This window comes from Anolis sagrei, chromosome Y (genome assembly GCF_037176765.1).
Source record: "Anolis sagrei isolate rAnoSag1 chromosome Y, rAnoSag1.mat, whole genome shotgun sequence".
Classification (NCBI taxonomy): domain Eukaryota; kingdom Metazoa; phylum Chordata; class Lepidosauria; order Squamata; family Dactyloidae; genus Anolis; species Anolis sagrei.
In genome coordinates, this window is record NC_090035.1 from 28,205,796 (window position 1) to 28,223,472 (window position 17,677).

The 17,677-nt window shown below is 44.9% G+C and overlaps 1 protein-coding gene across 3 annotated transcripts in view; it reads left to right on the top strand.

Annotated features, from left to right (window-relative positions):
• LOC137095144 (ubinuclein-1-like) overlaps window positions 1-17,677 on the top strand; it is a 77,987-nt gene that overhangs the window by 28,401 nt on the left and 31,909 nt on the right. For 2 of the 3 annotated variants that reach the window (XM_067461446.1, XM_067461445.1), the window contains exons 9-15: window positions 3,188-3,317; window positions 5,578-5,696; window positions 7,958-8,086; window positions 8,352-8,495; window positions 9,184-9,234; window positions 9,520-9,562; window positions 10,938-12,158. In XM_067461446.1, coding sequence (XP_067317547.1) covers window positions 3,188-3,317; window positions 5,578-5,696; window positions 7,958-8,086; window positions 8,352-8,495; window positions 9,184-9,234; window positions 9,520-9,562; window positions 10,938-12,158 — 1,837 coding nt within the window. The remainder of the gene's footprint in view (window positions 1-3,187; window positions 3,318-5,577; window positions 5,697-7,957; window positions 8,087-8,351; window positions 8,496-9,183; window positions 9,235-9,519; window positions 9,563-10,937; window positions 12,159-17,677) is intronic. The other variant, XM_067461447.1, reaches the window with a different exon arrangement.

The window sequence follows — 17,677 nt, forward strand, 5'->3', positions numbered from 1 at the left end:
TTCGGATGAGGCCTCTGCAAAACTGGTTCATCAGAACCTTTGACCCCCACCACGACCCACAGTCCCGAATACTATACCCACCTCATGAGGTGCTCCACTCCCCCTCATGGTGGACAAAAGCACACAATGTATGCCTATGGATGCCATTCCTCCAACCACACCCATCCATGTCTCTGACAACAGATGCCTCCAATTCAGGCTGGGGAGCACACCTCAAGGGATTCAAAATCAGCGGTCACTGGCTTCCACAGGACTGACACTTTCACATAAATGCCCTAGAAATGATGGCGGTGGAAAAAGCCCTTCGAGCCTTCACCTGCATTGTCTCCAATTGCATAATCCAAATAGTGACGGACAACAACGCAGTCAAATATTATCTCAACAAACAAGGAAGAACACGATCTCAAACCCTGACATCAATGTCAACACGCATCTGGGAATGGTGCATTCAGAGAAACGTTCTCCTCACGGCCATTCACCTTCCAGGTCAGGACAACACACTTGCAGACTCACTGAGCAGAACAACAAAAAAACAACCACGAGTGGCACCTCCACATATCACAATTCTGAACCATCACACACAAATGGGGAACACCCAGAATAGACCTATTTGCATCCCCAGTAAACAGCCATTGTCCACTCTACTGCGCAAGGCTCCGCCCTCACGCATCCCCAGGCTGTCTTGGAGACGCCTTCCTCTTCCGTTGGACACCAGGTCTCCTCTACCTGTTTCTCCCCCTCCCCCTCCTATCTCCAATCATAGCCAAAATACTCCAGGACAACTCAGACTGCATCCTAATCACCCTCTGGTGGCCACGCCAACACTGGTTCGCCACACTCCTCCTAATCTCCAACGGGAAATTCTTCCACCTCAACCCTACCCCAGACCTTCTTACAGTGGAGAACGGGCTCGTTCTCCACCCAGACCTCTATTCCCTCCGCCTAACGGCATGGAGGATCAGACCACAATGAACCTTTCAGAGGAAGTGTCATGCATATTCCTCGCTGCTCACAAACCGTCCACTACAAAATCATACTCCTATAAGTGGTCTCTGTTCACAACATTCTCAAAATCAGCTGGACACAACCCTATCACAGCTCCTATCCCAGTAGTACTGGACTTCCTAGTTCACCTTTCCAACAAAAACTTCTCCCTCTCTTCTGTCAAATGCTATGTTGCCGCTATCTCATCATTTTGGAGAAAATATGGCTTGCCATCCCTTTTTCAAAATCACCTGATTCAATTGTTTTTCTCCCCCCCCCCCCCCCCCCCCCACAGTGGAGCCTAGAACTAGTACTGTCTCAATTATCAAAACCCCCTTTTGAACCTATGGCCTCCAATGATATATCTCACCTCTCTTGGAAAACGGCATTCCTAGTGGCCGTCACTTCAGCGAGAAGGGCCAGTGAGCTCACGGCCCTCAGGTCAGACCCACCATATGTGAGGTTCTATGACGACAAGGTCGTTCTCCGTACCGACGTCACATTCCTCCCTAAAGTAGTTTCTCAGTTCCACATGTCTCAGGACATTATCCTACCGGCCTTTTTTCCGAATCCATCCTCTCCACTAGAAGTGACCCTTATTTATTTATTTTTATTTGAGGTTCTTTTCCTTCACTCCCTAGATGTTAAAAGAGCCTTATCATTTTATTTACATAGGACATCCTCTCATAGGAAGTCCCCTAGGCTCTTTTTAAAATACAGGAAAGACATGTTGGGGCACCCTGTATCTTCTCAGGGATTAGCCTCATGGACCGTCTCTACGATCCACCTAGCCTACCAATTGGCAGGAAAACAGCCACCATCTCGTCTGGTAGCCCATTCAACCAGATCGGTCTCCACCTCTCAAGTCTTTCTACGTGCAGTCCCTTTGGACCAGATCTGTAGAGCAGCTACGTGATGTACACCATCCACGTTTGCATCCCATTACAAGCTAGATGTACTAGCCAAGAAAGATGCAGCCTTCGGCAGAGCAGTACTTTTCCCTGTGTGGCATGACCCACCTCCAGGTCAGTAGTTTGCTATTCACCCATATGTGCGCATTTCATGGAGGACACAAAGAAAAAATAAAGGTTACTTACCTGTAACTGTATTTCTTCGAGTGTCCATCCGTGAAATTCACACAACCCGCCCATCCTCCCCTCTGTCATGCCTTATATATAAGCCGCTATTTGGCGCTGGGAACTACCTCTCAGGCATACACCATGGCATATATACCGGGGGGTGGGGGTGGGCGGGGCTTATTTATACCTTAAATAATCATTCAAATTTCATTAAAAATTTCTAGAAAGTTTCAGATTGCTGCGCATGCGCGAAGGAAACCCATAGGTGCGAATTTCACGGATGGACACTCTAAGAAATACGGTTACAGGTAAACAACCTTTATTTCTGTTCCTTTTTATTTTATTGGTATGTTTTAATCTGTATTTTCGGGCTCGTCCCCTTGTAAGATGCCCTGAGTCCCTTCGGGGAGATGGGGGCGGGTTATAAAAATAAAGCTATTATTATTATTATTATCATTATTATTATCATTATTATTATTATTATTATTAATGTTAAAAATGACCAGTAGTCTTCTGGCTAAGAAATATGGTGTAGCTGCTGCTAAAGGACTTCATAATTGCGCAAACGCATGGCTTCATGACATCTGCTTTCAGATTTACCTGTTTGCCTTAGCTTCTATTCAGACTACCTCCAGTTGCCAGTATAGCTTTACTCATATCCTTTTTAAAACCTTTGTGTTGCCAGTGGTGCAGTGGATTAAGCTGTTAAGCTGCTGAACTTGCTGACTGAAAGGTCGGCAGTTCGAATCCAGGGAGTGGAGTGAGCTTCCCCTGTTAGCCCCAGTTTTTGCCAACCTAGCAGTTAGAAAACATGCAAATGTGAGTAGATCAATAGGTACCGCTTTGGTGGGAAGGTAACGGCGCTCCATGCAGTCATGCCAGCCACTTTGGCTCTGTGGCTTAGAAATGGAGATGAACACCACCACCCAGAGTCAGACACGACTAGACTTAATGTCAAGGGGACACCTTTCCTGTATTTTTTTCCTTTTCTAAATTAATTGCCAGTTGAACTTCTTAATTTCCAAAGGGCTTTAGAGTATGTTCCCTCTCATTCTGATAATAGAAGGAATGGCTTTTCGAGAAAGAGAGGACTAAATCTGTTCTGTCTTTTTTGCTGCCTGTAGTATAGATCTACAAACACGGGAGCTGAACAGCCAGGTCCGATCTGGGATTTATGCCCACCTGGCCTCCTTTCTGCCTTGCAACAAGGACACCTTGCTCAAACGGGCCCGCAGGCTTTACCTCTGTGACCAGGTGCGTCCTCACAGAAATAAATGCAACAACACTTCAAGAGACAGTTGTTTTAGATATTGAAACATCTATGAGTTTGTTTAGTGCACTTTGTTGCACCAGTATCCCAAACCACAAAGTGGATGGAAATCAGGTACAACCCTTTCTAGATTAAATGGTTGGTTAAGGGCACGGGAATGTATGCCTCTGAATCACAGTGCCTTTGGCATCCTTCAGGCAAAGAGAGATAGATGATTGTGGAAAGATGCTCCCACAATAGATGTTCCTCTCTGTCATCCTTTCCCTTGAGGAAAATACATTCGTGGTAGATAAAATATGCTTCAATCATTCAGAACTTCCTCCTCTCCAGTGAAAGTAAGCTTTTGATGAAGACACTCAGCTGCAGTGACAGGAAAGCTAACTTTTATTGAGTCATGCTAATGTTTACCATCTGTCTTGTAGAGTTGCCTGCAATAATTGTATTAGACAAATGTTTTTAAATATGCTTATTTATTTATTGTAAATTGTTTTTATAGGTTATTGTTTTACATATGCATATTGTTTTGTATTGTCTTTTATATAACGTTGTAAGCTGCTTTGGGTCTCTTTTAGGAAGAAAAGTGGGATATAAATAAAGATATTATAATTATTATTATTATTATTATGAAGTAATCCACAGTAACATTGACCAACACACATTTTGGTGCCTCCAGTTTTAGCCCTGTTTGTAGGCTATATATTGACCAGCTGTCACTAATTTTGCTTCATCTGCTCTAGTTTTTGCTGCTCTAACTCACTAAAGCTATTGGTAGCTGGTAGAGCCCATTGCCTAGACTTTGTTTAGTGAGTGGGCTTGTTGGGAAAGTATGGGCCTTTAATGTTGCCAAAAAGATGCTCTCTTCAACCTCTGTCCCTGGGACTGACTGGGTAGGTGCTGTTAGACATACCAAATGTTATAATCATCATCATCATCATCAATTATAGACCACCCTATTTCCCTGAAGGGATTCAGGGCGGTCTCCAACAAATGTGGCAAACATTCAATGCCCAAAGAAAAACCATACGAACAGTTTACGAACAGTTTACATCAGGACAAATCACATTAGACAATAAAAAACAACATAACATAATGTATCTCCAAAAACTTATTCATTTCACCTGGTCATGCCCAGCATTTTTAAAAATTTTAATCATTACATTTGGCCCGGCCTTAGTTTTAAATGCGTCGTGGTATTATGTTATTGTCTAATATGTATTGCTATTGTTTTAATGCTTATTGTTTTGTTTTTTGAGTTTATTTATTGTTGTATTTGTTACGCTGTTGTTTTACTGATGTGTTGGGCCTTGGCCTCTTGGAAGCCGCACCGAGTCCTTCGGGAGATGTTAGCGGGGTATAAATAAAGGTTTATTATTACTATTATTGTATATGCATATAATATTTATAATATTATAATGTAATGCGATATAATACTACTACTAATAATATGATATTATAATTATATATTTATATTGCATGTAATATTTCTAATAATATTACCAATAATATTACAATATAATGGTATAGTACAATATAGTAATATTTAATACTGATATTGTACTATGCTAATAATATATTGTGTGTGTATGTGTATGTGTGTATATATATGCATATATATATATATATATATATATATATATATCTCGTGTAAGCTGTTCTGAGTCCCCTTTGGATGAGAAGGGTGGCATATAAACATAAATAAATAAATAATCAACATAGCATAAATAAATAAATAAATAAATAATCAACATTCAGTGTTTATATCGCCCCAGAGAACTTCCGCTCGCCCTGCAGCCAAGCCTCGAACACCTCTCCGCCCCAATGATGCCAGTGAGAAGAGAGGGAGGCAGCTAGCTGCACAACCTCTGCCGGGAAGGGTCGGGTGGGTGGGTGGTTCTTCTTGCGAGGCAGGGTGTTATAGCACACATGTATGTGTATGTGTGTATATATGCATATATATATATCGTGTAAGCTGTTCTGAGTCCCCTTTGGATGAGAAGGGTGGCATATAAACATAAATAAATAAATAATCAACATAGCAAAAAATAATAAAGGAAAACATCATGAAATACAAAAAACTGTTAAAACTCACTAAAAATAAAATATAAAACCGAATACATCGAGCTCCATTATGCGAGGTTTAACAATAGCAATGGCCAGGAGTGCTAAAAATGGACCTAATCAATTAAAAAGAACTGGGCGAGAGATAGTGCAAACAGTAAAGTAAATCCTTTCTTCTTCCTTTAGGGCGGTCGACTGAAGGAGCCCCTTCAGAAATTAAAAGAAGCCGTTGGCAGGGCAATGCCAGAACAGATGACCAAATTCCAGGAAGACTGCCAGGCACACAGTCAAGCCAGGTTTCCCAAGTATGTATGGTGTTTGTATAATTCTTCCAATATATTCCTTCCTTAACAATATATTCCTTCCTGAACTTTGGCCCTCCAGGTGTTTTAGACTTCAACTCCCACAATTCCCAAAACACCTGGAGGGCCCAAGTTTGCCCATTCCTTCTTCTCTCCCTTCCTTCCTTCCCCCTCCCTTGCAAAGCTTTGTAGGGATCTTTACTGGGATTTTTTTTTGGTAAAATGAGTTATTACTAATAATAGAAAAACCACAATAAAAGCCCAACATGTGGCAATCCAGCTTCAATAATAATAAGAGTTGGGAGGGACCTCAAGGGCCATCCAGTCCAACCTCCTTCAGCTTTAATACAGGAAAACCCTGCCAAGAAGCAAGAAAAGCACATTCAAATCATTTCAACAGATTTCCATCCAGCCTCTATTTCAAAGCCTTCAAAGAAAGGAACCTCCAACACACTCCAGGGCAGAGAAGGAGAGTTCCACTGCTGAACAGCTTTCCTTACAGACAGGAAGTTCTTCCTCATGTTCATCTGGAATCTCCTTTCTTTCCTGTAGTTTGAAGCCATTGTTCCAGTGTGTCCTAGTCTCCCAAGGCAGGAGAAAACAAGCCTGCTCCCTCTTCTTTAGGACTTCCCCTCATATATTGAGCCATGGCCCTCATCATGTTTCCCCTCAGCCTTCTGTTTTGCAGGCTAAATATGCCCAGCCCTTTAAGCCACTCCTCATTGGGCTTGTTCTCCAGACCTTTGATTGTTTTAGTTGCCCTTCTCTGAACACTTCCCATCTTAGAGTCAACCTCTCCCTTCAATGGTGGTGCCCAGAATTAGACACAGTGATTCCAGGTGTAGTTTGACCAAGGCAAAATAATAATAGTAATAATAATAATAATACTTTATTTATTCCCCGCTACCATCTCCCCAGGGGACTCGCTGCAGCTTACATGAGGCCGAGCCCACAACACATCAATAATAAAAGCAATAACAGTAATACAAAACAATAAAATAAAAGTCATAACAGAGAATAGAACAGAGGGGTAGCATTACTTCCCTGGATCTAGACACTAGACTCCTATTTATGCAGGCCAAAAACCCATTGGCACAGAAAATTCTGGAAGGGTTTGGTGGGCCTTGAGTTTGGGAGTTGTAGTTCACCCACATCCAGAGAGCACTGTGGACTCAAACAATGATGGATCTGGACCAAACTTGGCACGAATACTCCATATGCCCAAATGTGAACACAGATAGAGTGTGGGGGGAAAAAACCTTGACATTTGAGAGTTGTAGTTACTGGAATTTATAGTACACCGACAATCAAAGAGCATTCTGAAACCAAACAAAGATAGAATTGGGCCACAGAGCACGTGGGTGTTCTGTGTTGCCACACAGAACACCCATGACCAACAGAAAATACTGTGTTTTCTGGTGGTTGTTGGCGACCCTTCTGACACTCCCTTGCAACTCCCCAGGGGTCCCGACCCGCACGTTGAGAAATGCTGCCTTAAGGCCATCCAGTCCAATGCCCTTCACCAGGGCAAGAAAACATAATCAAAGCCCTCCTGACAAAGAGCCATACAGCCATGGAGATAGATAGATAGGTAGGTAGGTAGGTAGGTAGATAGAGGTATGATTCACACACACACATACATATGTATATGACAGATATAATATTGATTTCAAAGGGACCCCTAAAGAAGGACAATAATACGTTGCATGTTCCAGAGTAGGCAAACCAGATAATCTCTACATCTGACACTGACAAAGAAACACTGACAAAGAAACAACAAGGAATACTGTTTACCCACAAGCATCAAGACATTACATCTATTAGAAACCAACACTTTTTCATTACTTTATTTTCCAGATCACCAGACTGGGCCACAGCAATGCGTGGCAGGGGACAGCTAGTGTGTGTGTGTGTGTGTGTGTGTGTATGGATGGCATGGGCCAACTTCGGCCCTCCATGTGTTTTGGACTTCAACTCCCACAATTCCAAACAGCCAGTAGGAAGTCCAAAGTACTTGGAGGGCCAAAATGTGTCCATGCCCCCCATATATATACATATACATATATATATATAATTTTTCAATAATTGGTTGAGGGGGGGGGGGCGCCAAAATACTGTTTGCTTACCATTGAAAATTACCTAGGGCCGCCTCTAGTTACCAGAGCCTCTCTGCTCCCTCTTGTTGTTGCGGTTGAAACATTTCTGGGCAGGAGTGTATTTTGGAAGCAGATCCTTATGGCTAAGTGTTGCTTTTTCTCCCTCAGGATGCTGGAAGAGGATAAGGACAAGGAGCAAAGAGACCGAATTTGTTCTGATGACGAAGATGACGATGACAAAGGAGGGAAGCGGGTCATGGGACCCCGGAAGAAGTTCCAGTGGAATGATAAAATCAGGTTGGTAGAGACAGAGGTGGAAAGGGCTGGTTAAAGAGTTCTCTTGTTCTATTTCAAGGGAGCACATGATATCTAGATGTACCTATTCATCCCTACCTTGGGTTCACTTTTCCTGGTCCGTCTGTTTCCTGGTTTAAGGCTGAATGTGTGGAAAATATTTCCTTCAGTATTGTTAATAGGCTTTTAACCCAATTTAAAAAGGAATGATGAAGCAGTTGGTTTAAATTTTTAAAAATCCACGGTTTTCGCTAACTGCTTCCTTCAGGGATTTGCTCTCCCAAGTGGTGAAGATGAAACTGGAAGCCTATGACCATGAAAAGAACAAAGCTCAGCCAGTGGAGGATTATGTAAAGAACTTCCTAGATGCGGAAGTCAAATCTCTTTGGCTGAAGGGCTGGATGCAGTCCAGGTGAGAAGGAACAAAGAAGGAAATTAACAATGTACTTTGTAAAAAAGTAACATTCCCATAAATTTTGAAGCAATTTTGTTTTGGAGAGGGGAGACCTGGTTTTTCCTACCCTACATGTTACTAGTTTATCTTTCTGCTCGAGTCTATTTTATACACACTTTTAACTATGATTTATTTATTTTATTGTGCTGTGTTTTATGGTTGTATATGGCCCCTGGTGGCACAGTAGATTAAAGTGCTGAGCTTCTGAACTTGCTGACCGCAAGCTTGCAGGTTTCAATCCAAGGAGTGGGGTGAGCTCCCGCTGTTAACCCCAGCTTCTGCCAACCTAGCAGTTCGAAAACATGCAAATGTGAGTAGATCAGTAGGTACTGCTCCTGCAGGAAGGTAACGGCACTCCATTCAGTCATGCTGGCCAAATGGCCTTGGAGGTGTCTATGGACAATGCCGACTCTTCGGCTTAGAAATGGAGATGAGCACTATTTTCCAGTCAGACACAACTGGACTGACTCAGCACTCAGACCTTTGGCACTGAATATTTGCCTTTGTATTTGGAAGCTGCCCTGAGTCCCTTCAAGGAGAGAGGGCGGGTTAGAAATACATTATTATTATTATTATTATTATTATTATTATCCTTATGAGAATTGCAGATCCAGTTCAGCTTCTCACTTCTTGCTTTCTTTCCCAGGACATTGCTCAAGGAGAGTCGACGGGGGCACAGTCATCTGACGTCACCCCCGTAAGTATCTGTCCTGTGACAATACAATAAATCTGTTTGCAAACAGCAAATCGGTTCTGTTCTTGTCCTTTTCAGTCCTTTGATCAAGTTTAGCTGTCAAGTGTCTAGATTGAAATCCCCTGAAAGAGATTTGCCTAACCTTGATCTTCCTGACATCCCGTAAAAGAAGATCTCAACCCCTGTATTGAATTCCTCAAGCAAAGTCCTCAAGCAAGCCATTGCACTGGCGTTTGTGAATCTGCTGGAAGTAAATTGAACTCCCCTCTCTCTTACGTTTTCCTACAGAACTAAGAAGAAAGTTGTGGCACCTCTGAAGGTGAAAGGGAAGGTGAGTAAATGGGCCTGGAGTCTTCAGTGAGCTCTCAATCCTGATGCCATCTTGGCAGAGAAAGGGAGGAACGCACAACACCCCGTTAAAGCAGCTTCACTGGCTGCCGATAAGTTTCAAGTCCCAATTCAAGGTGCAGATTATGACCTACAAAGCTCTAAATAGTTCAGGCCCTGCCTGTCTTCGTGATTGCATCTCACTCTATGAACCGGCATGGGCTCTTAGATCTGCTGGGGAGGCCCTCCTCTCGCTTCTGCCACCGTCTCAAGCACAGCTGGTGGGGATAAGGGAGAGGGCCTTCTTGGTGGTGACCCCTCAACTTTGGAACATGCTCCCCAGGGATATTAGGCAACCCCCCCCCCCCCTTCACAGTCCTCCTTTCGTATGCAACTGAAAACCTTGATGTTCCAGCAAGTTTTCCAGAATGATTAGCCCCTATGCCCAGTCTCTTAAGTTGCCAGATAATACTCTGTTCTGCACTTCAGACAAACTCATTGTTGTAATGTTTACTCATGTTTTAGTTAACTATGTCTTATTGGATTGTTTTGTTTTTCATCATAATGATTAATTCTTTGTTGTAAGCTCACTGTTATTACTATTGCTTTATTATGTATTATTTATATGTATATAGGATTTTCAAACACCTATAAATATATGAGTGGAAAATTCATCTATATAATTAATGTATATAAATAGAGATATATAGGTACATAGGAATTGCAAAGGCTTGCATCTATATTTAATCTAGACACGTCTACATGTATTTGTGTGTGCATTTCCATATACAGAGTTCCCTCACTTATTTCGGGAGTTATGTTCCAGTGAAAAACTGCAAAGTAGGGACGCCTCCTTCCCTCTTCACCCTCTTTACTTTCCTCTTCCTCCTCCTCCTCGCCGCCTGGGTCTCTTGCCGCCACTTGGGCTCTGCGATTGAGGAGGCAGTGGAGGTGTCACAGGGCCCAAGCAGTGGCAAGAGGCCCTGGTGACGATGAGGAGGAGGATAGTAAACAGGGCAAGGAGGGAAGAAAATTGCCCCCTCACCCTCTTTACCTTCCTCTTCCTCGTCACCAGAGGCAGCAAGAGGCCCCTCCTCTCGCTTCTGCCACCGTCTCAAGAAGGGGGGGCAACCCTTCTTCTCTCCTTGCTACAGTGTTCCCTCAAGATAGATAGAGAGGGAGGGAGGGGGAGAGAGAGTGAAATAGCGAGTCCATGGTAAGTGAACCAAGAAGTAACAAGGGAACTTGTATATTGTACTCACCTGAGGCATTGAATGCTTGCCTTTTTGTATGTGTAAACCACCCTGAGTCCCTTTGGGGAGACAGGGCATTCTAGAAATAAAGTAGTTGCTGTTGTTATTATTTCTGTTTTTTTCCAGGAGCCCCCTGGCAAGTTAGATAAGAAGACGGCGCTTCCTGCCTTGTTGATTCACTCAAACAGCATGGTTCCTCCTGAGCCGCAAGGAATTATGGCTGGCCTTAGCACTCACACCAGAGAGCTCCTACCGATGAATTCAACCCCAGCTCCCAGCAGCTCAGTCACGCCGGCTGCCTTCAGTATGGATGACTCTTTGGATGAGGACATCATCCATAATGCTGCCTCGTCTCTGGAAGCCATCTCTAAGGAACTGGCTGTCTTGAACAGCCAGACAGGGGGAAGTTCTGATTTCACCCTTCCCGTAGTTCCAAAGACTCCTTCGGAGAGACCTCCAACTCAAGTCCCGGTGGAAGAGAAGAGGTCCTTTTCCAAACCAAATTCCTCACCTGTTCCTCCACCGTCCGGCAGCTCCCTGCAGTCCCCCCTCAACTTCCTGGCAGAACAGGCCTTAGCGTTGGGCCAGGCCCATCCGGAGAAGAAGGCTGAGAACTCCAGCTACAAAGACTCGGCCTGCCAGGCCCCTCCCACCAAGGCCCCGGAGGCCCACCAGACGAAACTGAAGCATCACAGCCTTCCGCGCACTGTTCACGGGCCCCAGACATCCACCTCCATGCAGGTGCCCCAAGTGAAAGTGTTTTCCTTAGGGGCTCAGCCGCCAAAGGCCTTTCCCACATCACCCCCCTTTGTGAAGCTGCAGGGTCCTAAGGCTGTCTCACTGGTCCCCCAGCGCCCCCTCCTCCAGCCGTCGCAGGCAAAGACACCCCTCAAAACGCCAAGCTTCCACTCTTCCTCCTCTTCGACCATCTCCCCAGGATCTGCCAGCTCTCACAAGACCCTTGGCCCTGCCTCCATGTCCATGACCTATGCAGGGAAGCACCTGAGCAGCTCCAACGCCTCAGGACAGTCGTTCAAATCGCCCTTTGTGGCCCTCTCCAGGCACATGGCTTCTCCCAGCGGTTCACCATTGACAATTTCTTCAAATCAGAGCTCAAGCGGTTTGTTGACGGGCGCCTGTCTTCCCTCCACTGGGCAGACCCCCAGTCACTCCTCACCCAGCCCCATGGTGAAGAAGACTCTGGTCTCCCAAAAGCTGACGTTGGTTGCTCCGCCAGGGGGCCCAAATGTCAGTTCGAGTGGAGGGACCCAAGGGGTGGCTAAGCTGCTGACCTCCTCCCTGAAGCCTGCTGTGATCAGCAGCACTGCCTCGTCTACCTCTGTACCAGTAAGTGGAAAGCAAATGGGAATAAGCATGATCTCGTGTCTTTCTTGCACCCTTTGGCTAACAGTGGTTGAGTATTCCTTATCCAAAATGCTTGGGACCAGAATTGTTCCGCATTTGGTTTTTGGGGATTTTGGAATACAGTACTTTCATATGCATAGTGAGATGTCTTGGAGATGGCACCCACATCTAAACATGAAAAGTATGCACCTTACACTCATAACCTGAAGGCACCGTATACATTTGAGTATAAGCTAACCCGAATATAAGCCAAGGTACCTAATTTTACCACCAAAAACTGGGAAAACTCATTGACTTGAGTATAAGCCAAGGGTGGAAAATGCAGCAGCTACTGGTAAATTTTAATATAAAAATATATACCAACACAGTTACATTAATTGAGGCATCAGTTGGCTAAATGTTTTTGAATATTTACATAAAACTGTAATTTAAGATAAGACTGCCCAACTCTGATTAAACCATTATTCTAACCACCTTCATTGTAAATATATCCTTCCAATAATAGTAGAGTAAAATAATAAATGTAATAATAATAGTAATACAGTAGATTAATGAAAATGTAATACTAACAGTAATAATAGAGTAAAATAATAAATGTTATAACAACAACAATAATAATAAATGTAATAATAATAATAGAGTAAAATGATAAATATAATAATAAATAGAGTAAAATAATAAATGTAATAATAATAATAATAATAATAATAATAATAATAATAATAATAATGCCAAGTATGGATTGTTGATGTTGCAATCCCAGGCGACAGCAGGATTGAAGAGAAACTGATATGATACAAGGATGCAAAAACTCTGGCACAAGCCATTCAAGGTGGTCCCAGTGGTGATCAGCACACTGGGAGCAGTGCCTAAAGATCTTGGCCTGCACTTAAACACAATCGGTGCTGACAAAATTACCATCTGCCAGCTACAGAAGGCCACCTTACTGGGAACTGCATGCATTATTTGCCAATACATCACTCAGTCCTAGACACTTGGGAAGTGTCTGACGTGTGATCCAATACAACAACCAGCAGAGTGACCTTGTTTGCTGTGTACTAATCTTGTGTTTCAAATAATAACAATAGCAATAGAGTAAAGTAGTAAATAACCTTGACTTGAGTATAAGCTGAGGGGGACTTTTTCAGCCTAAAAAGGGGCTTTAAAACTAAGCTTATACTTGAGTATATACAATAACTTTGTACACAATATTGTGCATGGAACAAAGTTTGTGTACATTGAACTATCCAGAAAATAATGGCATATCTATCATAGCCACACATTAAGTCAATATGGGATTTTGGAAGTCTACATAAGGGATGCTCAACCTGTATAGTGGATCCCTGGGGTGTAGTTCCAGGGCCCTCCTATGGATATCAAAACCTGTGGATGCTCAGTTCCCATTATATAGAGTGGCATAGTAAAATGGGGAGCTCAAGTGAGTGCCAGAGGATCTGTGGAATGCTGGGAGGCAACAGCTGGGTATATCAACTGAGAGCTTGGTGCAACAAAACAATATTTGGGGGTTTTGTGTTTTGTTTTGTTTTGTTTTGGAATTTTATTTGTAAACACTTTCCAGCTGTGGTAGGTTGAATTCATAGATGCAAAAATTGTGTATATAGAGTTTCAGCTGTACCACTGCAAAATACATAAAGACTTAAGGAACTGACGTCAGACTTTATTCATCTAGGCCAGTGGTTCCCAATCTTTATCCCTCCGTATATTTTGGACTGCAGCTCCCGGAATTCCTGACTGCTGGTCAAGCTAGATGGGGCTTTTGGGAGTTGAAGTTAAAAAGGGAAAACTTTGGAACCACTGATAATGTTCTTTACACTAAATAAACCATCTAAAATGGTGTGCCATGTGCAATATGGTCCCATCGTCCATGAACTTGATGTTCCTGATTTCACTTCCCAAAACAGTCAGTCCCTGAGTTGTAAACATCCAACTTATAAAAGAAGTGAAGAATGCAGTTGAAACAACAGGAAGTGAAAGAAATCCTTCCCTCAGAAGAGAAATCAACTCCTGGAAGGTTTGTGAGGTTCTGGAAGTCCTCTGGTGCTCTTCTATGGCATGTCTGGTCCAAGTATAGTATTATTATTATTATTATTATTATTATTAACTTTATTTGTACCCCGCTAGCATCTCTTGAAGGACTCGATGCGGCTTACAAAGGCCAAGGCCTCAAAACACAATATAACAATACAATGCCTAAAGCAAAATTAAAAACAGTTAAAGCAGTATTAACGACATGCAATGAACAATACATCAAGGCACTTTGTAAACTGGGCCAGGCCAGAGTAAGGGGTACAGGATTAAAAGTGCTGATGTGATAGGTGGTGTGTAAGGATTGTAGGGCAAATGCAGTGTGCAGCAATCTTAGTTCTACTAAGGTGCTTCTGGGACTTGTTATTGGAGATTCCTATCCTGGATAGGGCACAGCCAGGTCTTAAAGTTCTTTCTAAAGACTGCCAATGTGGGGGCCTGTCTGAGATCTTTTGGGAGAGCGTTCCAGAGTCAGGGGGCCACCACAGAGAAGGCCCTGTCTCGAGTCCCCACCAGGCGCGCCTGCGATGCAGGCGGAATCACGAGCAGGGCCTCTCCGGATGAACGAAGTGAACGTGTGGGTTCATAAACGGAGATGCGGTCACGCAGGTAGGCAGGTCCCAAGCCGTTTAGAGCTTTGTAGGTAAGCACCTGCACCTTAAATTGGGCTCGGAAAATAAATGGCAGCCAATGGAGCTCCTTGAACAGGAGGGTTGACCTCTCTCTGTAAGGAGCCCCAGTTCACATCCTGGCTGCTACCCGTTGGACCAGTTGGAATTTCCGAACCGTTTTCAAGGGCAGCCCCACATAGAGCGCATTGCAGTAATCCAGTTTAGAGGTGACCAAGGCATGGACCACCCTGGCCAGATCAGCCTTCGCGAGGTATGGTTGCAGTTGGCACACAAGTCTCAGTTGTGCAAAAGCCCTCCCGGACACCGCTGACGCCTGAGCCTCAAGCGTGAGCGATGAATCCAAGAGGACTCCCAAACTGCGGACCTGTGATTTCAGGGGGAGTGTAACCCCGTCCAACACAGGTTGCCACCCTATACCCCAGTCCGGTTTGCGATCGACCAGAAGGACCTTTGTCTTGTCGGGATTGATTTTCAGCTTGTTCCTCCTCATCCAGATAGACACAGCGGCCAGGCACCCATCCAGCACCCGAGAGGCCTCCTTGGAATTAGGTGGAAATGAGTAGTAGAGTTGTGTGTCATCTGCGTAGAAATGGCACCTAACTCCAAAACTCCGGATGACCTCTCCCAGCGGTTTCATGTAGATGTTAGAAAGCATGAGAGACAGTATAGAGCCTTGCGGGATCCCGCAGGTCAAAAGCCAGGGAATCCGAGCAGGCATCTCCCAGCTTCACCATCTGGATTCGTCCCTCCAGGAAGGACCAAAGCCACGACAGAACCGTGGCCCCGAGACCCATCCCAGAGAGTCAACCCAGAAGGATTCATGATCGATGGTATCGAAAGCCGCTGAGATGTCCAAGAGAACCAACAGAATCACACTCCCCCTGTCCAGCTCTCTACGGAGGTCATCCACCAAGGTGACCGAGGCTGTCTCGGTGCCGTAACTAGGCCTGAAACCAGACTGTGACTGATCTAGGTAATTGATGTCATCCAAAAAGCCCTGGAGCTGAGAGGCGACCACCCGCTTCAACACCTTACCCAAAAAAGGGAGGTTGGAGATCGGTCTGTAATTGTTCAGCACCGTGGAGTCAAGGGAAGCCTTTTTAAGGAGTGGACAAACCACAGCTTGTTTCAAAATAGATGGAAAAATCCCTTGCTCCAACGATGCATTAATGATCAACACAAACCAATCAACCAACCAATTTAATTAGCCAAGATGGGCAAGGGTCTAGAGTCGACGTGGTTGCCCTCACAGCCCCAAGGACCTCTTCCACGGTCTCAGGAAGAACAAGCCTAAAAGAATCCCACAAAATTGGACAAGCAGATGCCTCAATCACCTCATCTGGCACTGTGATGAAATTGGAGTCGAGCTCAAGACGTATCTGAGCAACTTTGCCTGCAAAATGGTGCGCGATCTCACAACACCGAGTTGCCGGGTCGTCGAAGGTCTCCTCCACCACAGATGGGTGAAGGAGTTCCCCGACAACCCGGAACAGCTCCGATAATCTATTTGCTGCAGATGCTATACGGGTGGTCGTGAAAGATTCCCTGGCCACCCGTATAGCCACAGAGTATGCCTTAAGTGAGGCTTTAGCCCGTGCTTGGTCAGACATGTCCCGAGAACTCCTCCAAATGCGCTCTAGCCCCCTTCTCATGTGCTTCATCACAGCCAGCTCCCTAGTGAACCAGGGAGATGGCCTGTCACGGCGCAACGTGATGAGGCATTCGGGAGCGATTGTATCTATCGCCCTGGTCATCTCCCTATTGTAGAGATCAACCAAGGCATCGACAGGATCGCCAGGCTCCATGGCAGGAAGAACCCCAAGATTCCTCAGGAATCCGTCCAGATCCATCAATCTCCTGGGGCAGACCATCTTAATCTGTCCTCCACCCCTGCGAAGGTTAAGGGTCGCAGAGAGTCTAAAGCTGACCAGATAATGATCAGACCATGACACAGGAAGGGTGTTTTGTTCTTCCACTCTGATCATTCCACTGTCAGCTACAAAAACTAGGTCAAGGGTGTGGCCAGCCTGATGGGTGGGTCCAGATATAATTTGTGACAGTCCCATGGTCGTCATGGCGGCCATGAAATCCTGAGCTGCACCAGTCAAGGAGGTCTTGGCATGAATGTTAAAATCTCCCAGCAAAACCAAATGTTGGGAGGCCAGGACCAAATTGGAGACCACCTCTGCTAGCTCAGACAGGGAAACAGCTGGGTCGCGGGGTAGGCGGTACACCAGCAGAAACCCCATACTGTCACGGTTTCCCACCCTCAGGTGGACACATTCAAACCCAGATGTTTACGGAACAGCGCATCTTGTATAATGGAGACCTGGCTGGACGAGGGGGGAGGGGTTAATCTCTCCCAACTCTGTCCACCAGGTTATTCCGTTCAGCACCAACCAAGGCTTGGAGGGCGGGGAGGCAGAGTCGCAGTGGTCTATAAGGACTTTATTCCACTGATCATGTGTCCCATCCCTCAATCATCTTCTTTTGAGTGTGCCGGCTTTAGGATAGGTGACCGGGACAGGATAGGGATTCTGCTAGTGTACCGACCACCCCGCTGCACTACAGTCTCCCTACCTGAGCTAGCGGGAGTGGTCTCGGACATGGCGTTGAGCTCCCAATGGCTTCTGGTCTTGGGAGATTTCAATATCCATGCTGAGGCCCTTCTTTCTGGTGTGGCTCAGGACTTCATGGCCACCATGGCAACCATGGGCCTGTCCCAGCTAATATCTGGTCCCACCCATAGTGCCGGACACACCTTGGATTTGGTCTTCACCCAAGGATGGGATGAGGGTGCCGGAATGGAGGAGCAGACCATTG